Source organism: Myxine glutinosa, chromosome 7 (genome assembly GCF_964187855.1).
Source record: "Myxine glutinosa chromosome 7, kmMyxGlut1.1, whole genome shotgun sequence".
In the NCBI taxonomy this organism is placed as follows: Eukaryota; Metazoa; Chordata; class Myxini; order Myxiniformes; family Myxinidae; genus Myxine; species Myxine glutinosa.
In genome coordinates this window covers 138908546-138935269 of record NC_136267.1, presented here as the reverse complement: position 1 = coordinate 138935269, position 26724 = coordinate 138908546, and the positions used below count along the sequence as shown (strand labels likewise).

General features: G+C 41.0%; 1 protein-coding gene across 8 annotated transcripts in view; it reads right to left on the bottom strand.

Annotated features, from left to right (window-relative positions):
- Positions 1-26724, bottom strand: part of SERGEF (secretion regulating guanine nucleotide exchange factor) — a 373010-nt gene that overhangs the window by 267952 nt on the left and 78334 nt on the right. For all 8 annotated transcript variants that reach the window (XM_078782347.1, XM_068123300.2, XM_078782343.1 and 5 more), the window contains exons 6-7: positions 6074-6134; positions 4939-5043 (exon numbers count right to left, since the gene is read on the bottom strand). In XM_078782347.1, coding sequence (XP_078638473.1) covers positions 4939-5043; positions 6074-6134 — 166 coding nt within the window. The remainder of the gene's footprint in view (positions 1-4938; positions 5044-6073; positions 6135-26724) is intronic.

Genomic DNA, 26724 nt, shown 5'->3' with positions numbered 1-26724 from the left:
GGGGAAATTCCCAAAGTTCAAAGTGCCATAACTTTGTCAAAAATGATCGAAACGTCGTGAAGTTCGAACTTGATCTGTAACTTATCATGAGGAAACCATGTGCCAAGTTTGAAATCATTAGCGTTAAGAGTTTAGAAAAAAAGTCCGGAAAACCGTTCTTTTCGTGACGGACTGACGGACTGACAGACTGACAGACGGAGGGACGGCGTGCAAACCTATAGTCCCCAACGGTGTACACCGGTAGGGGACTAATAATGCTGTAGATATGACTTCAAAATTGAAAAACTTCAAAATTAATCACTGAGCGTTTTACCTCACAAAAACTAGCATTAAAAAACACCTTTAGAGGCCATTTTTCCCCGCAGAGCAGGGGTTGGCCTTTTTCGGTCACCGTGGTCCCCTTTTTTTGAAGCAATGTTTTATGACCGGATGCCCTTCCTGCCACCAACCGTCGCCTCTTGCGACACACAGGAAATTACCAGTGAACTGGTACTCAATTTGCCGACCTCAGAATGATGGCAGGCTGAGTCAACCCCCCTGGCGTTAATTCAGTGATCGACCGGTACAGCAAAGTGTGGTCCAGCAAGGCCATATATGGTTACAGCATATTGCAATTATTGTTTAAATGTACAGTGTGTTCCAGAAGAAAATATCAGTTTGTTTAAATATTGCTACTTCAAATTGCTCACATAAGGTGAACCGGAATGAGCACTCCTGCCAAGAGGGCTGCAGTGCTGATGCTAGTATCACAAAAAGGAGCTGCTTTCGTCCATGTGGCCATTTTTTTTTTTTTTTTTTTTTTTTGTATACTCAATCGAGGCTCGTGAAAGAGCTGACATTTACTTCACAAACAAATCAACCAGACAAACAAAATATATAAAAAGAGGGAGCGGAAGACAAGAGAAGGGGAAGCACACAAACACTTGAGAGCACACAACATTTAAGAGCAGGGAGATGTGTGGGAGGGAGAGGGCTTGGGGGGAGGAGGCGTGGGAAGGGGGGGGGGGGGAGAAGTATAAAACACAAGGACACCAAGGACTTCCAGGACAGAAGTTGGTATTTCAAAAAAGTGGAATTGGGGTGAAATTAGCGAGGATAGAAAAGATCAAGGTTTTGGATGGGGGAAGATAAGAGATGGTGGTGAACAGCTGTTTTAAAGACCTGGAGGGTGGAGTGGGATTGAAGAGAGTGAGGGAGTTTGTTCCAGAGGCGGGAGAAAAGAGGAATGAAGGAGTGAAGGTGAGCAGAGAGTCTTGATTTTGGCAGTTTAACCATAAGAGGGTTGCAGGCAGATATTGTGCGACCTGTAGGAATATTTGTGGGACAGAGCCCAGAGAGAGCTGGGGGGGGGGCAAGGCCAGAGAGGAGTCGGTAGAAGACGGAAAGACCACCAACCTGCCTGCGGTGAGTGAGTGAGAGGCCCTTGGAGTTAGCTTCATCGCGGGAGATTCCAATGATTCTGAATGCTTTGGTTTCAACAGCGTGAAGACGAGCTAGGTGTGAGGCAGGAGCACCAGCCCAGAGGGGAGAGCAGTATTCCATTGAGCTGCGGATGAAAGCCTTGTATGTGGTGAGGAGCTCAGGTGTGCCAAGGAAGGACTTCGCACGACGGAGGATGCCCAGTCAGCGACTGGCTTTGGAGGCCAGATTTGAAATGTGGTTTTCCCAGGAAAGATCATCGCAGATAGTGAGACCCAAAAGTTTGAGTGACAGAACTTCTTGGAGAGGATTATTCAGAAAGTGGATGGGAGGGTTGTCCAGTCGGTCTTTTCGGAGAGACATCGTAAGAGTGTGAGATTTGTCAGGATTGAAAGACATGTTCCACTTGTTTGCCCAGTCTGTGATTTTGTCCAGGTCTACAGAGAGTGAGGAGGCTGCAGACTGCCGATCTGAGGGATGAAGAATGGAGCGACAGAGAGTAGAGTCATCAGCAAAGAGATCGAGAGGATTTTCAAGAGAGTCAGAGAGATCATTGATGAAGACCAGAAAAAGCACAGGGCCCAGAACACTGCCTTGGGGAACTCCAGCCTGAACAGGAAGAGGAGATGAGAGAAACCCATTCAGGGCCACACGTTGACTACGACTAGAGAGGAAGTCCGCCAGCCATGCGTGGAGATTTCCATGGATACCAAAAGAGGAGAGTTTGGTGAGCAGAGCAGGGTGCCAGACCGTATCGAAGGCACGTGATATGTCAAGGGAGACAGCTCTAATATCCTGTTTGGCATTGAGGACCTCCATCCATTGTTGAGAAAGCAGAAGCAGCATGTCCAGAGTAGAGTGACCAGGTCTGAAACCAAATTGATGATCAGAGATCAAGCCATTGGAGAAGAGGAAAGATTTCATATCTGAAGCAATGATGGATTCCATGACTTTGCTGATAATTGGGAGAAGGCTGATTGGTCTGTAGTTGCTAGGATCTGTTTATGCACCTTTTTTGTGCAAAGCGGTGATGTTGGCAGATTTCCAAGCAGATGGCAGATGACCTTGAGCAAAAGAGAGGGTGAAGAGAACAGATAGAGGGAGTGAAAGAGCGGAAGAACAGGATTTTAGGACCCGTGGGCTGATGCCGTCAGCCTTATTCTCAAGGGTTCCTGCTGTCGTCGAATAATTAACAGGGTGCCATTGGTTAGTTAATATATTATTTATTTGGAACATAAATTTGTGTTCGTTTAATCACAAAGATGCCAGTTGGGGTTAGTGAAGAAAAAGACGCATGATGTGGGGTTAATGCAACTGTTCCAACAGTAACATTTTTAGCTCACCTGGACTTTAGTCCAGTGAGCTTATCCGATCGAGCAGCGAGTTAGTGAGTCTGTAAACATTTCAGTCATTATCACTTGAACCAAACACATAATTTTGATGAAACTTGGCTACAGGCTTCATATTTGATGCCTAACGAAGGTGTATTGATCATATTAAAATCTGTGCTCATTGCAGGGGCGGATCCAGGGGGGGGGGAGTGCAGGGGGTGTGCACCCCCCCCCCCTTCGATCCAGGATGAGGGTGCAGGCAGTGCGAATCTGCTGAACTGTTGGAGCAGGGAAGAACACAAGGAACTGCAGAAACTTCCAAGAACGCACGAAATGCTGTTTCTGACGACCATTTTTATTTTATTTCTCGGGGGGGGGGGGACCCCCAGATCCCCCTTTATCCCTCCCCCCCAGCGCTATAGTTTCATGCACCCCCCACCCCCCCAGTCTTGAAATTCCTGGATCCGCCCCTGCATTGAGAGGGTCTGCGGAGATTTTATGACCCCCAAAATTGGTATTTGCTCTCTTCTCTGAAGCTACACACATGATTGCGCCGACACTTGACTACTTGACTGCAACCTTCATCACCAGAGATGGACCAAAGTTTGTTCACGGCATAATACATATCAGGGTCTGAGAGAGTCTGCGGGGTGTTTAAGTGACTGTTGCTCCTGATCCAGGTGATATTCAGGACCCGCAGTTCTATTTTTATTATTCTAAGACAGCAGGATCCCTTTGGAATAGCAGGGGCAGACAAATAAAAACACAAATATAGCAATTCTTCTCGAAGCAAATAAAAACACATAATAGTGCACAAAAGGAGCACACAAACAACAACATCAGCAACAATGATAATGATGACAGCAGCAGCGACAGCAACAACAGCAACAATGACAGCAGCATTAGCAACAACAATGACCACAGCAGCAGCATCGACGAAAACAGCAGCAACGTGAACAGCAGCACTAATGACAATGACGATGACAATGACAGGAGCAACAAAAACAACAACAACCAAGTGTTATAAATTATCCTTTTTTCACACATTTTACTTAATTTTACATCCTCACTTGAGACTCAGATAGACATGCAATATGTTTGTGAAGTGCAAGATGTGGTCTTTTGATTAAACCCATTAGTGAAGCGATGAGCATGCACAGCCAGTCGTACATAAAACAAAGCAACACAGTTACATATTAGATGCTCTCCACTCATCGAGCTCAATCGAGTTGTGTTCTCTGTACATTGAAATTGCCGTGAATGAGGTACCTTCAAATAAATCCAACCTCCACCCCCCTTCCAGGTGGTGGTTGAAAAAGTAAATGCCTAGTGCATTTATCGGATGAAATATGGTATATGCGTGTATAATGTGTATATATATATATATATATGTATATGTATATACACAGTACACACACTAGCTATACTCCCGTGTAGCATTGTGGCCTAGTGTTTTTGAACACGTTTATTCATATATTTCACTGTAAAGATCAATGACAATCTCATTCTTCTCAGATACAACCCTTGTGTAGCGGGCGGTGTAGATGGTGGTGTAGAGGGCGGTGTAGAGGGAGGTGAAGCGTTATCATTTTAAATAAAATAACTTAGACATTAAAAAAAAATACACATTTGTATCAGATGGAATGAGAGGTATGCACAGTACAAGAACAGTATACAAGTTAAATCTATCGATTGCACAGGCCTCAATGATGTGTCTATTTTGGAAACTTGCGGAAACATACCTAAGGCTCTTATATATTTATATATACGAGGTAGGCAAAAAATAGTAGAAATTCTGAGCCTTCCCTCCCATTCCCCCACAAAAATAACCACCACCACCACCAACACGGGATGTTTCATACAATCCCGTTACATCCCCTAAACCTTTTCCAATCCCAACTTTTTTTTCCATTCTCTCATCCCTCCTCTGCAAATCCAAGAAAACCTTTTCTCTGTTCTACCATATTTTCCCAATATTTTTGTTTCACATTTGTAGGGTCCCATGGCATACAATAATGAAGATTGGAGTGCAGCATTTGAGATTTAGACCAAATGGACTTTTATATCCTGTTGCATCATCTGGCATCACACCCATTGAGGATGATCAATCATGCATCACAGCAAATGCATGACATGGATGAACAACATTCCTGTTTAAGCAACATCCCCATATGAAAACCAAACATACCTAGTATGGCACTGGGAGTTGAGGCCTGCAGGTAGGAGGGTACGGGACCCGCACGCCTTGCGCGGATCAACATGCCCAAACCCCACTGCAGAACTGTTCCCTCCCCTGAAAAAGAGACAGAATATCGGCACAACGGGGTTTTTCTTCCTTCAACGTTGTTGTTTGCTTATTTTATTTGCTTAGTGTTTGCCATCTTCCCTGACACACAACATTACAGGCACAACTTTAAAAAAATGTATTGGCCACCATTTGTTATGTGTCCAATTTGCACGAGGAATGCACATGTAAATTTCCTGCTCTGCACAAAAGTCAAGGCTCCTAGAAGAGCAAAATGAAAGAGGGTGGCAGGTCGACTGGAAGAACAAGGAGCGGAACAGCAAGAAAATAAATAAATCAGGTAAAGGCATGCCCCTGTATTTAAGGAGAGAAGCAGGGAGGAAATTGTTAATGCATAATATTTGAGAGGTGCTTTGATAGAGCTCTTCAGAATTGTGCAGACATGCACAGATGCACGAAACGTGTGCACACACACACACACCCATTAATCACCATCAGTCAGGTGGTCAAAAAGTGCAATGCCTCTTAGGTCCTCAGCTTTAGGGTTGTATCTGCTGACGCATTCATGCTAATCCTCATCAATGGCATTCATCATCTCACCCCAATGCAGGGTCAAACATAAGAGAAAAGGAAGGTGTTTTCTCCCTCTGATTTATATATTGCGGCAGACTGGGCATCAGCCAAATTTAAGATGCTTTTACAAAGGTGTCATCGGCTGACATACAGTCAGCTGTTTCAAGCCACAAAAACCTCTCAAAATAAATCGCAAACAATGCTCGAGGGAAAAAACGCATGAATGGAAATTGCTGCAACTTAAAAGAAATATCTGACATTGAAAAGTACAGCTGAGGTACATGGATGGGGTGGGGTAAAAATCGAGACAACCAATGAGGGAAATGTTGGCAGTTGGCAAAGAAGTCAGGGAGGGAGTACGGTGAATGTGAGGATAAGGAACAATCCAGAGAGTTTGTGTGGAAGAGTTGAGCATAGACGAGAAAGGAGGCAAGGCCACCAAATAAGAGGAAGGTCTATGGGGAGTCGGTGAGACAGAGGACAAACAAGTATCTCGACAACTCACAAGTAATCGCGAGGGAATGCCTCAAACCGGCTGCAATGTCGCAGAGGCAGTGTTCCAGCACCTGCAGGGTAAAAAGGGTAGGTGGAATGGAATGGGAGAAAGGTTTTTATTTTTTAAACAAAGTAGTGAAGACAACATGGTACAACAGTGATCGATATGTTGCATGTTAATCTGAAGCTCAAACGAAGACCTCAAGTCCCTTTGGGTAGGCATTTCATGTCATTCGTTGTGTTGTGCAGAAAAAGTGCCGACTTAAAAGCCTCTGGGGTCTCACTCTGTAAGCCAATTTTGAGGGTAAGGTGTTCACATTCACATTACAGCAGCAGCAGCATCTTAAAAAGCTAGCTGTGGAGTAATGTGTATGCAGTGACTTCACAAAGTATTCACACCGCTTGACTTTTTTCACATTTTGTTGTGTTCCAGGCAGAATTTAAAAAGGATTAAATGAAGATTTTTTGTCATTGATCTGCATGCAATACCCCATAGTGTCAAAGTGGAATTATTTCGCAAATTAATGAAAAATGAAAAGCTGAAATGTCTCGAGTCAATTGGTATTCAACCCTTTTCCTATGACACTACAAATTGAGCTCAGGTGCATCCAATTTCCTTTGATCATCCTTGAGATGTCTCTACAACTTGATTAGAGTCCACCTGTAGCTAATTAAATTGATTGGACAAACTTTATAAAGAAACACACCTTTCTATACAAGGTCTCACAGTTGATAGTGCACGTCAGCACCGTCCAAGGAATTGTACGGTCCATGGCATACAAGAAAGAAAATTGGAGTAGTCCAAGGAACTCCACCATAAAGTCCAAGGAATTGTCGGTAGAACTCCGAGATAGAATTGTAACAAGGTAGAGTTGTGAGGAGGCATAGATTTGGGGAAAGGTATAAAACAATTTCTAGTGATGAAAGATCCCAAGAGCACAGTGAGGTTCATCATTAGGAAATGGAAAGAATATGGAACGACCCAGACTCTTCCTAGAGCTGGTCGTCCGACCAAACTGAGCAACCGGGCAAGAAGGACCTTGATCAGGGAGGTGACCAAGAACCCAATGACCACTGACAAAACTACAGAGTTCCTTGGCTGAGATGGGAGAACCTGCTGTCCATAAGTACAACAATCTCTGCTGCACAACATAAATATCAGCTTTATGGGAGAGTGGTCAGACAGAAGCCACTCCTGAGCAAAAGGCACATGACAGCATGCCTGGAGTTTGCAAAAAGGAATGTTAAAGACTGAGAACATGAGGCAAAAGATTATGCAGTCTGATGGGATGAAAATTGAACTCTTTGGCCTGAATGCAAAGTGCTATGTCTGGCGCAAACCGAGCGAAGCTCATCACCCATACAGTCGTGGCCAAAAATATTGGTACCCTTGCATTTTTTTCAAATACGGCACCATTTCTTCCAGAAAATTGTTGAAATTTAAAAAATATTTTGGTATCCACATATGTGTTTCTTTGGTTTGCAGTGGAACAAAACAAAAAAATAGAAAAAAAATACTAAATCTTAGCTTATTCTACACAGAAATCCTAAAATGGCAAGACACTATCATTGGCACCTTTTAGAAGTTGTTAGAAATAATTAGATTTCAAGCAGGTGATTCTCGTTTACTTTGAAAGGTGTTCTCCCTCTTGCGAGGAAGAAGGTCTCATTTACCTGTGGTGAGTTGCAGGTGCCTGCAATAAAAAGATCACTCATTCAATCAGTTTGAGTCATTCTGCTGTTTTGTGTCACTGTTGAAAAGAAAGAAAACCAGAATATTGTCTGAAGAGGTCAGACACAAGATTGTAGCCAAGCATGTACAATTTCAAGGCTACAAGTCCATCTCCAGAGACCTTGATGTTCCTGTGTGCACCATACGCAATGTTATCAGGAAGCTTAAGGCCCATGGCACTAGCCAACCTCCCTGGACGTGGCTGCAAGAGAAAACTTGATCGAAGATTGCAGCGAAGGTTTGTTCAAATGGTGGAGAAAGCACCGTGATCAACTGCCAAACAGATTCAAGCTGACCGTCAGACACAAGGTACGACAGTTTCAACTCGCACCATCCATTGCCAACTCCATGAAAGGGGGTTCTATGGTAGGAGACCCAGGAGGACCCCACAACTGAGAGAGAGAATTAAGAAAGCCCGACTGGAGTTTTCCAAAACACACCTGAGCAAGCCAAAATCCATCTGGGAGAATGTCCTCTGGACAGATGAGAACAAATTAGAGCTTTTGGTAAAGCACATCATCTCTATGTTTGCAGAAAACAAAATGAAGCCTTCAAAGCAAAGAACACCGTCCTTACAGTCAAACATGGAGGTGGTTCAGTGATGTTTTGGGGTTGCTGTGCTGCCTCTGGCACTGGCTGCCTTGAATGTGTGCATGGCATCATGAAATCAGGAGATTACCAAGGCATTTTTGAGCGCAATGTTCAACCCATTGTCAGAAAGCTGGGTCACCGTCGAAGGTCATGTGTCTTGCAGCAGGACAATGACCCCAAACATACTTCAAAAAACACCCAGGAATGGTTCAAGACAAAATGCTGGACTGTTCTGAAGTGGCCAGCAATGAGTCCAGATTTAAATCACATTGAACACCTGTGCGGAGATTTGAAAACAGCAGGTGGGAGAAGGTAACCTTCAAATCTTGGAGAAATGGAGCAGTTTACGCAAGAAGAGTGGGCCAAACTGCCAGTAGAGAGGTGTAGGAAGCTCGTTCAAAACTACAGGAAGCGCTTGACAGCAGTTATTTTGTCCAAAGGCTGTGCTACCAAATATTAAGTCTAGGGTGACAATAATTTTGTCAATGCCATTTCTTTTTATTTTCTGATTTAAAAGGATATTGTTACGTTTGCATTCGGGTGGCAGGCTTGGGATCCTAAGGTCCTGAGTTTGAATCCCGTTCAGCTGTTGAATTAATACCAGGTGGGGTTGACTCAGCCTGTCATCCTACCGAGGTCGGCAAAATGAGTACCAGGGTACTGGGTCCTCTCTTAAGGAGGTTGGTGGCAGGATTTGCACTTTTGCCCACGTAGAAACACCTCATTCCATAGCACACACAGTGGTGTGTGTCGGGATGGTGCTGAGGAGTCGTCCAAGGATGCAGAAATGTGCTGATCAAGTCTACTCTCCCATAAAGAAGAAGAAGAAGTTACGTTTGTGGGGGTAGGGATGAATCTCATAGGAAAGGTAGGAATGTATACATTAGCATGGACCGTGTGACACGTAGAAAGCCCAATTTACAGTACATAAGCAGGTTAAACGTTGAGCTTAAGAGTGTTTGCATATCACCACACGGAGGGTGGTTTTTGTGTTATTTAAATAGGGTGTAAGGATAGTTTCCAGTATGTACTTGTCTCCTGTGATTTTCTCCTACATTTTTATTTCACCTAAAAAGGCCCGCCATTACCACAACACTGACAAGATCGACAGAAACACAGCACATTCACCATCGGGCTAAACCCCACCCCACCACTGCCGACGTAATCAGAACATTCCCGAAGACTAAACTCCGCCTCGAAGCGATTGCAACAAAGAGGAAGAATCGGTTTCTCTCTCTTTCACTCTGCTGCTGGCCACAGGCGGTCACATTTTTCTCCCTCTTGGACTTGCTTCGTGGTGAGCGGTCGGATTTTGGTTCTCTCTCTCTTCTTTTGTGCCGGGTTGGAAAAGGACGGTTGTGCTTCGTGCCGTGTGCGCCTGAGAGAATAATCAGAGCCTGGTGGAGTGTGGAACGACCGGAGAAGGTTCCCGAGTGGTGGTGCTGACCGGACACGTTTTGCCGCCTCTTCACGGCTAACGTGCCGTGTCGCGATTCGCACCATCTTGTACGCTCCTGCGCGGAGACTCGGGGACCGTTCACGCTCGTCCTCGTCGGAGCAAGCTGAGTATTGGCCGACTCAACAAGCCTTTTCTTTCTTTTCGTTTATTTTTCCCCTGTCGTGTAATTGTGTCCGAATGAAGGCACCTCAATTTAAGAATTAAGTTTACATTACTTTTCGTTTTGTTATCCTTGCATTATTTTCATTAATCCCATATTTGTTGCATTTTACTTTGTGTCATGTAGTTAGGCAGTTAAGAGGAAGCATCGTTCATTTTTTCAGGAAAGCACCAAATTTGGCACAGATGTAGTATGGACCTATACAATTGTTTTCCTGCGGGGCACCCCAAAATTCTGAAAATTCAAAAAATCCAAAAAAATGTCCTGGATGCCATGAAAAAGGGGAGAAAACGGGTATTGATTCGAACTGTAGATTCTGATATTGTGGTCTTGGAAATAGCACACTACTTTACCTACCAGTCACACGGTGTGGAGGAACTCTGGATTGCCATTGGCACTGGTAAAAGCTACCGCGACCTTGCCATCCATAAAATTGCCACCGGCCTTGGCCGCAGGAAGTCCGAGTCTTTGCCATTATTTCATGCCTTCACTGGCTGCGACACAGTGTCATTTTTTGCCCAAATTGGGGAAAAGACAGCCTGGAAGGCTTGGGAGGCATACCCCATTACCCCAGCATCACGCAGACCTTTCATGCTCTCGCTTATAGGCCATCTGTGGACGCTATTACTATGGAACTACAGAGCATAGAAAGATATGTTGCCATCCTCTATGACCGGACTACCGAGATAAAGACAGTGAATGACATGCGCCGACACTTGTTCACTAAGAAGGCAAGAACAATTGATCACATTCCCCCAACAGCAGACGCCTTTGAACAACACCTAAAACGTGCATGTTTTCAGGCTGGACACGTATGGAGTCAGGCACTTGTGCCCTACCCAGAACTTCCATCACCAGCTGATTGGGGCTGGATGAAAACAGGGACTTCTTGGACACCAATTTGGACCACAATACCACTGATACAGGAGGAATGTTCAGAGCTTACAAGCTGCCATTGTAAGTCGGCCTGTAAAGGCAACTGTAAATGCTCCAGGGCAAATCTGTCCTGCACATCACTGTGTGACTGCGATGGACAGTGCTTGTAGTACTACGCGTCTGTGCGAGAGCCTCCACCTTTCAAGTGCCCACAATATTTTAAATTAAAACTGCAACTATGTTTAAATTTCATTAATTAATACCATTCCATTGTTATCAGAGACCAATAAAACAATGTGTATCACTTGGAATTGAAATTTTACCTAAAATACTATGAGAGATTCAAGGAAAATGGAAACACCATGGCGGCCATCTTGAAATTAAAGATGATGGATGCCAATCTTTATGCAATTGATCCCATTGGATTCAGAGACCATGAAAACATGGGGTAAGACAATGGAACTGTGGTGTTATCGCTCATAGTATAGAAGTTATTGAGGGAAATAGGTCACAGAGGGCGGTCATGTTGAAATTCAATATGGCGGCCACCAGGGGTTCTGAATTTTTGGGCGCCCCTCAGGAAAACAATTGTATAGGTCCATACTACATCTGTGCCAAATTTGGTGCTTTCCTGAAAAAATGAACGATGCACCCTATTTTTCGGTCTTAACTGCCTAAGTAATGTTCATTTACTCGTTTGTGGGTTCGAGGAATAGACCCCGTGGCGGCCGTCCGGTCATGTAAGGCTTTGGATCCATCCTGTGCGTGCGAAAAAATCATCCCGCCAAGTTCAAACTACGCCTCGGAGTTAACTGTTCGGCTATCTGTCCAAGGCTGGTTTTCATCAGCCATGGACGTGGCAATATATTAAGTTCTGAATCAAAAATAAAGGTTCTGTAATATTACCAGTGAAATAAAGAATTGTGGAGACCAAATTATTTTGTCAATTTCAACTTATTTTTAGAGAAAATTGTGAGTTATTTGAAAAACGTGCAAGGGTGCCAATATTTTTGGCCACAACTGTATAACAACATCCCTACTGTGAAGCATTGTGGTGGCAGCATCATGCTATGGGGATGCTTTTTCAGCAGCAGGGACTATGAGACTTCGAAGGATAGAGGGAACAACGAATGGAGCCAAATAAAGGCAAATCCTTGAGGAGACCCTGCTTCAAAGTGCAAAAGACCTTCAACTGTGGTGAGGATGTACGTTCCAACAGGACAATAACCCCAAGTATACTGCCAAAGCAACACTGGAATGGCTTCAGAACAAGAACGTGAAAGTCCTTGAGTGGCCCAGCCAAAGCCCAGACTTGAATCTGTCTGAATCTGTCGAAAAGACTTGAAGATTACCATTCACTGACGCTCCCCATCCAACTTGGCAGAGCTTGAGCAAATCTGTAAGGAAGAATGGGAGAAACTCCCCAAATACAGATGTGCAAAGCTGATAGACATACCCAAGAAAACTCAAAGCTGTAATCACTGCCAAAGGTGCTCTTATGAAGTATTGAGTCAGGCGGTTGAATACTTATGGAAATTAGACATTTCAGCTTTTCATTGTTAATTATTTTGTAAAATTTTCTAAAAGCAAAATTCCACTAGGACATTATGGGGTTTGTGTAGATCAGTGAGTGACCAAAATAAAATCTCAATTTAATACATTTTAAATTCAGGCTGTAACACGACATAATGTGAAAAAGGCAAGGGGTGTGAATACTTTCTGAGGGCACTGATTACATACTAGGTGTCCCCACTTAACGTCGTCCCGATTAACATTTCATTATAATGTCTATAGTAATTAGATACCAAGGCTTCACAGAATGTCAGGATCATTTACCTACTACCAAAGTACCCGTCACTGACTTTCATAGATGTTCCACCTGAAATTAGTATTTTATATTTTTGGAATGTGTATTGGTAGCAAGGGGAATTCAATGAAAATATTCAGTGAGCAGATATCACAATGGGTGGAGCTGGTAACCTTGGCAAGCTTGTTCCATTGCAGAAATGAATATTTCCAATACATGATTGTCTTACCTTTGAAGTACTGCTTGGCAGTGAGGGTGATATCATGAAAGCTTGACTGGGAAATTAATTTGGGCACATTTTGGGCCTGCTGCCTGATAGAAGATCACCGAAGTTCTTTCCATGCCAACTGACAACCTCCATGCACTGGTCCCTCTCCACATCGCTTCTTCAGCCCCGGACCTCCCCCTCTCTCTATATTCCCCATAGATTTTCTTTCAGGAATTTCCATTTGGTATTTCTCACAGCATTTCATTCTGGTTTCCCATTCAATAATACATAGATCAGTAATTTTACTTTCATTTTTCAAAATCAGTTTCGCTTTGAGATATCAGTTTTGATTTGTCATTGCTACTTGTGATGCAACGTGAATGGTGCATGAAAAAGGTCGTCAATAGCTATTTTGTGGGGACCTTTTTCAATTTTCTAAAGGGTCTAAAGTGTTTAAAGGGTCATATAAGGGTCAAATGGGTCTAAGGGTCTTAAAAGGGCCAAAGGAGTTCAAAGGGGTCTAAGAGTGAAAGAACAAATGAGGTCTAAAAGTGTCTAAAGGGTCTTAATATGTCCACGTGGTCTTAAATTGTCCAAATTATGTTAAATTATCCAAAGCGTCTAAAAAGTCTATAGGTCTCAAAAGGGTCTAAATGGGCATGAAAGGCTCTAAGGGGTTTAACAGGGTATGAATGAGTATGAAGGGGTCTGACGGGTTTTAACAGGGCATATATGAGTATGAAGAAGTCTGAAGGGTTTTGACGGGGCATAAATGTGTATGAAGGGATCTGAAGGCTTTTAACAAGGTATACATGGGTAGGAAGGGGTCTTAAGCTGAGCTAACCTTAATGGCTGAGCAACCCACCTGGTATTATTTCAACGGATCGGCAGGGGCTCAAACTCAAGACGCTAAAATCTTAAGCCAGCCACCTTAACCGTTAAGCCAGCACCAGGCTTTCCAAGCAGATAGAAGATAACCTAGGGGAAATTATAGGGTTAAAATAGCAGAGAGAGAAAGTGCAAGAGTAGCAGAGCAGATTTTTAGGACTCTCACTTTTAGGACTCTCCCAACTCTCACTTTCGTACCTAATTTGAAATGTCCTTTTATTCCAATGAGAAATGCTCTGGTTATGCGACGCACATTTCCAGTTCCGAACACATGGTCGCAGTGCATGACTAGTCACTGTATGATGAGCAGGTAATAAAACAAAACAGAAAATAGCAACAGTCTCTGGTTTTTTGACAAAACTATTAGCAACCAGCACATCTTAGGTGGGAAAAAAAACAACTGATCCATGGAAAAGGAATATCAATGCCCCAGGCATACGAGCATCAATCAAAACATCTGTGACAACTGTAAGTAATGAAAGAAATGTAAAACAAACTTGCACAAAGGTTATTATAGTGATTCGGAGGTCACGGTTGATTGCCAACAATCACGACCATAATTCCACGAGTGCAATGCAGAGCACATTATTATAAATCAATGATCCATTGGTTTTGGGCACAAATTAGGCCTGTAATAAACGATAAGGATGCATTGAAACTCTTATGATTGGTGGCTTTGGCATGACGAGAAAACTTGCAAAACTGCAAATGAAGAAATAATGTATCAATCGCTGAAGTTAGGCCAAGATATTTATTATCGATGTACCGAGAAGGGGAGAGGGTTAAACCTCTGCCTTTATTGCATTTATTTCAGACAATGCACCATGCACAAGGTGTTATACCATGTGCAATGTCCAGAGAACAAAAGTAATGGATTAAAATACTTTGTTCATGGTTATTACGAGGCCTGGAAAGCTAGCCTAGAGGTATGCATACTCAAGTCGAAGCTACCTAGCATGGGTTTGAATCTACAAGATGTCATCCTGGTGAGTCACAGGCAGAGTGATACATCAATTTGTGTGCTATTCCTCGGATGACCATTAATCTGGGTGTCCCGTCTGCCAGCAGACGATAAAAATTCTACGGTATGCTTTGCGAAGAGTAGGTGAGTTATTGGCGGCACTCTGGCTAATTTCCAAATTCATGCACCGTAAATTGCAGTATCTTGCGTCGGAGTGGCAACCTGTCCAAGATTGTAACCCTTTCCAAGAAACTGCTTTGGTAAAACAGATACTCTGCATTAGAGCATGGTACATTGGTACATGTATGGATGAAGGAATAAATGAAAGAACTAGAACAGCACTCGGTAGAGCGCATAACTTCGCCAGGCTGAACAGTTTATGTTTTGTATCCCACTCATAGGCAGGATCTGAATTCGGACCTGAACCAAAATCGAATTGGCTTATTCTTGTCAACGACCCAACTCATCCACCAAGTTTTGTCATTTGTCCACAACTTTTTGAAATATCATGCTATATATTGTTGTTCGCCCCATCTATCGATGGTAAAGAATCACTTTTAGGAGTCGCGGAAGGCGAGAGAACGAGGCCATTCGTAGGGTTCGAAGATGGTTTATTGTAACAGCAAGATCCAGCACACACTAAACTCGAACGGAAGTCAGCATGCTTATATAAAGCCAAAAGCCCTCTTCGGAGGGCGTGGCTCCGGCAACCGCGCGTGCGTCACGTCCGCACAACCACAAGTCCAAAAGGCCCGTGCACGTGTATTATGCCCAAATAAGGTAATCACATAAGGTAACCGCCACATGCGGTTACCTGCACATAAGGTAACCGCCACATACGTCCCCCGAGAATGCACTCCACGGGCCTATGCGTAGGCCGAGGCGACCGAGGGGCTGGGCAAGTCCTCGGGGGAGGCTGCCGAGGTTCCTCGCGGGCCTCCCAAGGTTGCAGGTCGCGGGTGCAGTGCCGAGAAGGCTCGAGCGGTGCACGCGAAAAGCGGGTGAGCCAACCGAGGGGCTGGTCAAGGCCTCGGGGGAGGCTGCCGAGGTTCCTCGCTGGCCTCCCGACGTTGCAGGTCGCGGGTGCAGTGCCGAGAAGGCTCGAGCGGTGCACGCGAAAAGCGGGTGAGCCAACCGAGGGGCTGGTCAAGGCCTCGGGGGAGGCTGCCGAGGTTCCTCGCGGGCCTCCCGAGGATGCAGGGTCGGAGAAGTAGTTGCAGTTGTAGTTGTAGTTGCGCGAGGGTGACGAAGCGGCCGTGCCGCTAACGTCAGCGCGCGCGTAGGTGACGAAACAGCCGTTCCGCCAACGTCAGTGCGCGCGAAGGTGACGAAGCAGCCGTGCCTTCGGAGGGTCTTGGAGTAGGTTCGCCCCTCCGGTCGTAGAGGAGGAGCCGAGCGCGGTGCGCGAACCTCATAGTCATGGCCGTCGTCGTTACCGAAACTCCGGCATTTCAAAACCGCGTTCGAAACTGCGCCCGAAGCCGTGCGGGAGAAGCCGGCGTCACCAGTTTAGGTGGCTTCCCTGGCTAGGGCGCGCTTGCGGTGTTCGTTTGCAGCCCCTGAATCCGTTCGGGGGCAGTCGGAGGTCACCAGTTTAGGTGGCTTCCCTGGCTAGGGCGCGCTTGCCGTGTTCGTTCGCAGCCCCCGAATCCGTTCGGGGGCAGTCGGAGGTCACCAGTCGTAGGGTTCGAAGATGGTTTATTGTAACAGCAAGATCCAGCACACACTAAACTCGAACGGAAGTCAGCATGCTTATATAAAGCCAAAAGCCCTCTTCGGAGGGCGTGGCTCCGGCAACCGCGCGTGCGTCACGTCCGCACAACCACAAGTCCAAAAGGCCCGTGCACGTGTATTATGCCCAAATAAGGTAATCACATAAGGTAACCGCCACATGCGGTTACCTGCACATAAGGTAACCGCCACACACTTAAAGATTAAAAAAAAAATTAGAAGAAAAAAAATTCTCGTTTCCAGATCCAGATTGGGGTATTCGCCAAAATCGAATCAATTCGTCCTTGTCACACACCCATCCTGTCCACCACGTTTCGTCCGAATCTGTAAACTTTTTGAGATATCCAGCTCACCACAGCCAAACATAGAGAGAGACAGGGGTGAAAATAGAGAGAGACAGGGATGAAAACATAACCTCCATCTCCTGAGTCCACGAACCTCCTCCATTTCCCTTCCCATCTCCCACCCCCAGCACTAGAGACGCTTAAACATAAGACAAGACCAATTGGCCCATTACTCCTGACACACATATATCTCATTCACTATATTTTAACTGTCACCGAGGGATCCTAGGAACAGACGGGGCTCACAGGAAAATACTCCACCAACTGGGCTACTGTGCAGTCCTCAACACCCTATTATCCTTTCCCCATTCCTTCACATTTTTAAAACCTCAATTTACTGCTTGCCCTTTGCCCAATGCAAACATAATATGTAGGTGAGCCCAAACTAAACATTAATTACTCTCCGATTGATGTATAAATTTGCGATACATCTCGACATTCACTTTTACAAGTCAGTACTTTTGGAAAACACTGGAGCTGTTGTTTTGCTTCCATATTGTATTATTAAGAAACTCAAGAGGCACTTCATTGCGACGAAAAGGGAGGCGATTTGACTGTAATACCCTCAACAAAAATTTCCAATAATTTCTCATGAGATTTGTTAGAAATGTGACCAGACTGGGTAGCATCGTGGTGAGAGTGTCCCCTCTGAGTCAGGTAGTCGACGGTTTGAATCGTCAGTAACGAAAAATAACTCCACGGTTTGAACCCCAAACTTTTAGAGACCAAATACGCCGAGTAATGCAAAACTTTGAAAATGGTCCGTGCAGCTTTCTTACTTGACGCTCAGCATTTAAGAGGATAGAGCATGGACCAACAACGCTGGGAAGACCATTGCAAACCACAAGTATAACCCAAGATAAGAATCTGCTTTTGGCAACCTTGGCAAGCTTTTGTTTCCGTAGTTGTGAAGTGTTTTTAATAACGTTGTGGTGGTTTTGAATCACGTGGTGGTGAGGTATTTTGAATTATGTGGTGGTGAGGTGTTTTAAATTTTGTGGTGGTGAGGTGTTTTTATTACGTGTTTTATGGCTGTGAAGTGTCTTTATTACGTGTTTTATGTCTGTGAAGTGTCTTTATTACGTGTTTTATGTCTGTGAAGTGTCTTTATTACGTGTTTTATGTCTGTGAAGTGTATTTATTACGTGTTTTATGTCTGTGAAGTGTCTTTATTACGTGTTTTATGTCTGTGAGGTGTTTTTATTACGTGTTTTATGTCTGTGAGGTGTTTTTATTACGTGTTTTATGGCTGTGAAGTGTCTTTATTACGTGTTTTATGTCTGTGAAGTGTCTTTATTACGTGTTTTATGTCTGTGAGGTGTTTTTATTACGTGTTTTATGTCTGTGAGGTGTTTTTATTACGTGTTTTATGTCTGTGAAGTGTCTTTATTACGTGTTTTATGTCTGTGAAGTGTCTTTATTACGTGTTTTATGTCTGTGAAGTGTCTTTATTACGTGTTTTATGGCTGTGAAGTGTCTTTATTACGTGTTTTATGTCTGTTAAGTGTCTTTATTACGTGTTTTATGTCTGTGAAGTGTCTTTATTACGTGTTTTATGTCTGTGAGGTGTTTTTATTACGTGTTTTATGGCTCTGAAGTGTCTTTATTACGTGTTTTATGTCTGTGAAGTGTCTTTATTACGTGTTTTATGTCTGTGAAGTGTCTTTATTACGTGTTTTATGGCTGTGAAGTGTCTTTATTACGTGTTTTATGTCTGTGAAGTGTTTTTATTACGTGTTTTATGGCTGTGAAGTGTCATTATTACGTGTTTTATGGCTGTGAAGTGTCTTTATTACGTGTTTTATGTCTGTGAAGTGTCTTTATTACGTGTTTTATGTCTGTGAGGTGTTTTTATTACGTGTTTTATGTCTGTGAAGTGTCTTTATTACGTGTTTTATGTCTGTGAAGTGTCTTTATTACGTGTTTTATGTCTGTGAGGTGTTTTTATTACGTGTTTTATGGCTGTGAAGTGTCTTTATTACGTGTTTTATGTCTGTGAAGTGTCTTTATTACGTGTTTTATGTCTGTGAGGTGTTTTTATTACGTGTTTTATGGCTGTGAAGTGTCTTTATTACGTGTTTTATGTCTGTGAGGTGTTTTTATTACGTGTTTTATGGCTGTGAAGTGTCTTTATTACGTGTTTTATGGCTGTGAGGTGTCTTTATTACGTGTTTTATGTCTGTGAGGTGTTTTTATTACGTGTTTTATGGCTGTGAAGTGTTTTTATTACGTGTTTTATGGCTGTGAGGTGTTTTTATTACGTGTTTTATGGCTGTGAAGTGTTTTTATTACGTGTTTTATGGCTGTGAAGTGTTTTTATTACATGTTTTATGGCTGTGAGGTGTTTTTATTTCGTGTTTTATGGCTGTGAAGTGTCTTTATTACGTGTTTTATGGCTGTGAGGTGTTTTTATTACGTGTTTTATGGCTGTGAAGTGTCTTTATTACGTGTTTTATGTCTGTGAGGTGTTTTTATTACGTGTTTTATGGCTGTGAGGTGTTTTTATTACGTGTTTTATGGCTGTGAAGTGTCTTTATTACGTGTTTTATGTCTGTGAGGTGTTTTTATTACGTGTTTTATGGCTGTGAAGTGTCTTTATTACGTGTTTTATGTCTGTGAGGTGTTTTTATTACGTGTTTTATGTCTGTGAGGTGTTTTTATTACGTGTTTTATGGCTGTGAAGTGTCTTTATTACGTGTTTTATGTCTGTGAGGTGTTTTTATTACGTGTTTTATGGCTGTGAGGTGTTTTTATTACGTGTTTTATGGCTGTGAAGTGTCTTTATTACGTGTTTTATGTCTGTGAGGTGTTTTTATTACGTGTTTTATGGCTGTGAAGTGTCTTTATTACGTGTTTTATGTCTGTGAGGTGTTTTTATTATGTGTTTTATGTCTGTGAGGTGTTTTTATTACGTGTTTTATGGCTGTGAGGTGTCTTTATTACGTGTTTTATGTCTGTGGGGTGTTTTTATTACGTGTTTTATGGCTGTGAGGTGTTTTTATTACGTGTTTTATGGCTGTGAAGTGTCTTTATTACGTGTTTTATGTCTGTGAAGTGTCTTTATTACGTGTTTTATGTCTGTGAAGTGTCTTTATTATGTGTTTTATGTCTGTGAGGTGTTTTTATTACGTGTTTTATGGCTGTGAGGTGTTTTTATTACGTGTTTTATGGCTGTGAAGTGTCTTTATTACGTGTTTTATGTCTGTGAGGTGTTTTTATTACGTGTTTTATGGCTGTGAAGTGTCTTTATTACGTGTTTTATGTCTGTGAGGTGTTTTTATTACGTGTTTTATGTCTGTGAGGTGTTTTTATTACGTGTTTTATGGCTGTGAGGTGTCTTTATTACGTGTTTTATGTCTGTGGGGTGTTTTTATTACGTGTTTTATGGCTGTGAGGTGTTTTTATTACGTGTTTTATGGCTGTGAAGTGTCTTTATTACGTGTTTTATGTCTGTGAAGTGTCTTTATTACGTGTTTTATGGCTGTGAAGTGTCTTTATTACGTGTTTTATGTCTGTGAAGTGTCTTTATTACATGTTTTATGGCTGTGAAGTGTCTTTATTACGTGTTTTATGTCTGTGAGGTGTTTTTATTACGTGTTTTATGGCTGTGAGGTGTTTTTATTACGTGTTTTATGGCTGTGAAGTGTTTTTATTACGTGTTTTATGTCTGTGAGGTGTTTTTATTACGTGTTTTATGGCTGTGAGGTGTCTTTATTACATGTTTTATGGCTGTGAAGTGTCTTTATTACGTGTTTTATGTCTGTGAGGTGTTTTTATTACGTGTTTTATGGCTGTGAAGTGTCTTTATTACGTGTTTTTTGTCTGTGAGGTGTTTTTATTACGTGTTTTATGGCTGTGAGGTGTCTTTATTACGTGTTTTATGTCTGTGAAGTGTCTTTATTACGTGTTTTATGTCTGTGAGGTGTTTTTATTACGTGTTTTATGTCTGTGAGGTGTTTTTATTACGTGTTTTATGGCTGTGAAGTGTCTTTATTACGTGTTTTATGGCTGTGAGGTGTTTTTATTACGTGTTTTATGGCTGTGAGGTGTTTTTATTACGTGTTTTATGGCTGTGAGGTGTTTTTATTATGTGTTTTATGGCTGTCAGGTGTTTTTATTACATGTTTTATGGCTGAGGTGTTTTTATTACGTGTTTTATGTCTGTGAGGTGTTTTTATTACGTGTTTTATGGCTGTGAGGTGTTTTTATTATGTGTTTTATGGCTGTGAGGTGTTTTTATTATGTGTTTTATGGCTGTGAGGTGTTTTTATTATGTGTTTTATGGCTGTGAGGTGTTTTTATTATGTGTTTTATGGCTGTGAGGTGTTTTTATTACATGTTTTATGGCTGTGAGGTGTTTTTATTATGTGTTTTATGGCTGTGAGGTGTTTTTATTATGTGTTTTATGGCTGTGAGGTGTTTTTATTATGTGTTTTATGGCTGTGAGGTGTTTTTATTATGTTTTATGGCTGTGAGGTGTTTTTATTATGTGTTTTATGGCTGTGAGGTGTTTTTATTACGTGTTTTATGGCTGTGAGGTGTTTTTATTATGTGTTTTATGGCTGTGAGGTGTTTTTATTATGTGTTTTATGGCTGTGAGGTGTTTTTATTATGTGTTTTATGGCTGTGAGGTGTTTTTATTACGTGTTTTATGGCTGTGAGGTGTTTTTATTACGAGTTTTATGGCTGTGAGGTGTTTTTATTACATGTTTTATGTCTGTGAAGTGTCTTTATTACGTGTTTTATGGCTGTGAGGTGTTTTTATTACGTGTTTTATGGCTGTGAGGTGTTTTTATTACGTGTTTTATGTTTGTGAAGTGTCTTTATTACGTGTTTTATGGCTGTGAGGTGTTTTTATTACGTGTTTTATGTCTGTGAAGTGTCTTTATTACGTGTTTTATGGCTGCGAGGTGTTTTTATTACGTGTTTTATGGCTGTGAGGTGTTTTTATTGCGTGTTTTATGTCTGTGAAGTGTCTTTATTACGTGTTTTATGGCTGTGAGGTGTTTTTATTACGTGTTTTATGTCTGTGAAGTGTCTTTATTACGTGTTTTATGGCTGTGAGGTGTTTTTATTACGTGTTTTATGTCTGTGAGGTGTTTTTATTACGTGTTTTATGGCTGTGAGGTGTTTTTATTATGTGTTTTATGGCTGTGAGGTGTTTTTATTACGTGTTTTATGGCTGTGAGGTGTTTTTATTTTGTGTTTTATGGCTGTGAGGTGTTTTTATTTTGTGTTTTATGGCTGTGAGTTGTCTTTATTACGTGTTTTATGGCTGTGAGGTGTTTTTTATTTTGTGTTTTATGGCTGTGAGGTGTTTTTATTACGTGTTTTATGGCTGTGAAGTGTCTTTATTTCGTGTTTTATGTCTGTGAGGTGTTTTTATTACGTGTTTTATGGCTGTGAGTTGTCTTTATTACGTGTTTTATGGCTGTGAGGTGTTTTTATTACGTGATATATGGCTGTGAGGTGTTTTTATTACGTGTTTTATGGCTGTGAGGTGTTTTTATTACGTGATCTATGGCTGTGAGGTGTTTTTATTACGTGTTTTATGGCTGTGAGGTGTTTTTATTACGTGTTTTATGTCTGTGAGGTGTTTTTATTACGTGTTTTATGGCTGTGAGGTGTTTTTATTATGTGTTTTATGGCTGTGAGGTGTCTTTATTACGTGTTTTATGTCTGTGAGGTGTTTTTATTACGTGTTTTATGTCTGTGAGGTGTTTTTATTACGTGTTTTATGGCTGTGAGGTGTCTTTATTACGTGTTTTATGTCTGTGAAGTGTCTTTATTACGTGTTTTATGTCTGTGGGGTGTTTTTATTACGTGTTTTATGGCTGTGAGGTGTTTTTATTACGTGTTTTATGGCTGTGAAGTGTCTTTATTACGTGTTTTATGTCTGTGAAGTGTCTTTATTACGTGTTTTATGGCTGTGAAGTGTTTTTATTACTTGTTTTATGTCTGTGAAGTGTCTTTATTACATGTTTTATGGCTGTGAGGTGTCTTTATTACGTGTTTTATGTCTGTGAAGTGTCTTTATTACGTGTTTTATGGCTGTGAAGTGTCTTTATTACGTGTTTTATGTCTGTGAAGTGTTTTTATTACGTGTTTTATGGCTGTGAAGTGTCATTATTACGTGTTTTATGGCTGTGAAGTGTCTTTATTACGTGTTTTATGTCTGTGAAGTGTCTTTATTACGTGTTTTATGTCTGTGAGGTGTTTTTATTACGTGTTTTATGTCTGTGAAGTGTCTTTATTACGTGTTTTATGTCTGTGAAGTGTCTTTATTACGTGTTTTATGTCTGTGAGGTGTTTTTATTACGTGTTTTATGGCTGTGAAGTGTCTTTATTACGTGTTTTATGTCTGTGAAGTGTCTTTATTACGTGTTTTATGTCTGTGAGGTGTTTTTATTACGTGTTTTATGGCTGTGAAGTGTCTTTATTACGTGTTTTATGTCTGTGAGGTGTTTTTATTACGTGTTTTATGGCTGTGAAGTGTCTTTATTACGTGTTTTATGGCTGTGAGGTGTCTTTATTACGTGTTTTATGTCTGTGAGGTGTTTTTATTACGTGTTTTATGGCTGTGAAGTGTTTTTATTACGTGTTTTATGGCTGTGAGGTGTTTTTATTACGTGTTTTATGGCTGTGAGGTGTTTTTATTACGTGTTTTATGGCTGTGAAGTGTTTTTATTACGTGTTTTATGGCTGTGAAGTGTTTTTATTTCGTGTTTTATGGCTGTGAAGTGTCTTTATTACGTGTTTTATGGCTGTGAGGTGTTTTTATTACGTGTTTTATGTCTGTGAGGTGTTTTTATTACGTGTTTTATGGCTGTGAAGTGTCTTTATTACGTGTTTTATGTCTGTGAGGTGTTTTTATTATGTGTTTTATGTCTGTGAGGTGTTTTTATTACGTGTTTTATGGCTGTGAGGTGTCTTTATTACGTGTTTTATGTCTGTGGGGTGTTTTTATTACGTGTTTTATGGCTGTGAGGTGTTTTTATTACGTGTTTTATGGCTGTGAAGTGTCTTTATTACGTGTTTTATGTCTGTGAAGTGTCTTTATTACGTGTTTTATGTCTGTGAAGTGTCTTTATTACGTGTTTTATGTCTGTGAGGTGTTTTTATTACGTGTTTTATGGCTGTGAGGTGTTTTTATTACGTGTTTTATGGCTGTGAAGTGTCTTTATTACGTGTTTTATGTCTGTGAGGTGTTTTTATTACGTGTTTTATGGCTGTGAAGTGTCTTTATTACGTGTTTTATGTCTGTGAGGTGTTTTTATTACGTGTTTTATGTCTGTGAGGTGTTTTTATTACGTGTTTTATGGCTGTGAGGTGTCTTTATTACGTGTTTTATGGCTGTGAAGTGTTTTTATTACGTGTTTTATGGCTGTGAGGTGTTTTTATTACGTGTTTTATGGCTGTGAAGTGTCTTTATTACGTGTTTTATGTCTGTGAAGTGTCTTTATTACGTGTTTTATGGCTGTGAAGTGTCTTTATTACGTGTTTTATGTCTGTGAAGTGTCTTTATTACATGTTTTATGGCTGTGAAGTGTCTTTATTACGTGTTTTATGTCTGTGAGGTGTTTTTATTACGTGTTTTATGGCTGTGAGGTGTTTTTATTACGTGTTTTATGGCTGTGAAGTGTTTTTATTACGTGTTTTATGTCTGTGAGGTGTTTTTATTACGTGTTTTATGGCTGTGAGGTGTCTTTATTACATGTTTTATGGCTGTGAAGTGTCTTTATTACGTGTTTTATGTCTGTGAGGTGTTTTTATTACGTGTTTTATGGCTGTGAAGTGTCTTTATTACGTGTTTTTTGTCTGTGAGGTGTTTTTATTACGTGTTTTATGGCTGTGAGGTGTCTTTATTACGTGTTTTATGTCTGTGAAGTGTCTTTATTACGTGTTTTATGTCTGTGAGGTGTTTTTATTACGTGTTTTATGTCTGTGAGGTGTTTTTATTACGTGTTTTATGGCTGTGAAGTGTCTTTATTACGTGTTTTATGGCTGTGAAGTGTCTTTATTACGTGTTTTATGTCTGTGAGGTGTTTTTATTACGTGTTTTATGGCTGTGAGGTGTCTTTATTACGTGTTTTATGGCTGTGAAGTGTCTTTATTATGTGTTTTATGTCTGTGAGGTGTTTTTATTACGTGTTTTATGGCTGTGAGGTGTCTTTATTATGTGTTTTATGGCTGTGAAGTGTCTTTATTACGTGTTTTATGTCTGTGAGGTGTTTTTATTACGTGTTTTATGGCTGTGAGGTGTCTTTATTACGTGTTTTATGGCTGTGAGGTGTTTTTATTACGTGTTTTATGGCTGTGAGGTGTTTTTATTACGTGTTTTATGGCTGTGAGGTGTTTTTATTACGTGTTTTATGTCTGTGAGGTGTTTTTATTACGTGTTTTATGGCTGTGAGGTGTTTTTATTATGTGTTTTATGGCTGTGAGGTGTTTTTATTATGTGTTTTATGGCTGTGAGGTGTTTTTATTATGTGTTTTATGGCTGTGAGGTGTTTTTATTATGTGTTTTATGGCTGTGAGGTGTTTTTATTACATGTTTTATGGCTGTGAGGTGTTTTTATTATGTGTTTTATGGCTGTGAGGTGTTTTTATTATGTGTTTTATGGCTGTGAGGTGTTTTTATTATGTGTTTTATGGCTGTGAGGTGTTTTTATTATGTTTTATGGCTGTGAGGTGTTTTTATTATGTGTTTTATGGCTGTGAGGTGTTTTTATTACGTGTTTTATGGCTGTGAGGTGTTTTTATTATGTGTTTTATGGCTGTGAGGTGTTTTTATTATGTGTTTTATGGCTGTGAGGTGTTTTTATTACGTGTTTTATGGCTGTGAGGTGTTTTTATTACGTGTTTTATGGCTGTGAGGTGTTTTTATTACGAGTTTTATGGCTGTGAGGTGTTTTTATTACATGTTTTATGTCTGTGAAGTGTCTTTATTACGTGTTTTATGGCTGTGAGGTGTTTTTATTACGTGTTTTATGGCTGTGAGGTGTTTTTATTACGTGTTTTATGTTTGTGAAGTGTCTTTATTACGTGTTTTATGGCTGTGAGGTGTTTTTATTACGTGTTTTATGTCTGTGAAGTGTCTTTATTACGTGTTTTATGGCTGTGAGGTGTTTTTATTACGTGTTTTATGGCTGTGAGGTGTTTTTATTGCGTGTTTTATGTCTGTGAAGTGTCTTTATTACGTGTTTTATGGCTGTGAGGTGTTTTTATTACGTGTTTTATGTCTGTGAAGTGTCTTTATTACGTGTTTTATGGCTGTGAGGTGTTTTTATTACGTGTTTTATGTCTGTGAGGTGTTTTTATTACGTGTTTTATGGCTGTGAGGTGTTTTTATTACGTGTTTTATGGCTGTGAGGTGTTTTTATTATGTGTTTTATGGCTGTGAGGTGTTTTTATTACGTGTTTTATGGCTGTGAGGTGTTTTTATTTCGTGTTTTATGGCTGTGAGGTGTTTTTATTTTGTGTTTTATGGCTGTGAGGTGTTTTTATTACGTGTTTTATGGCTGTGAGGTGTTTTTTATTTTGTGTTTTATGGCTGTGAGGTGTTTTTATTACGTGTTTTATGGCTGTGAAGTGTCTTTATTACGTGTTTTATGTCTGTGAGGTGTTTTTATTACGTGTTTTATGGCTGTGAGTTGTCTTTATTACGTGTTTTATGGCTGTGAGGTGTTTTTATTACGTGATATATGGCTGTGAGGTGTTTTTATTACGTGTTTTATGGCTGTGAGGTGTTTTTATTACGTGATCTATGGCTGTGAGGTGTTTTTATTACGTGTTTTATGGCTGTGAGGTGTTTTTATTACGTGTTTTATGTCTGTGAGGTGTTTTTATTACGTGTTTTATGGCTGTGAGGTGTTTTTATTATGTGTTTTATGGCTGTGAGGTG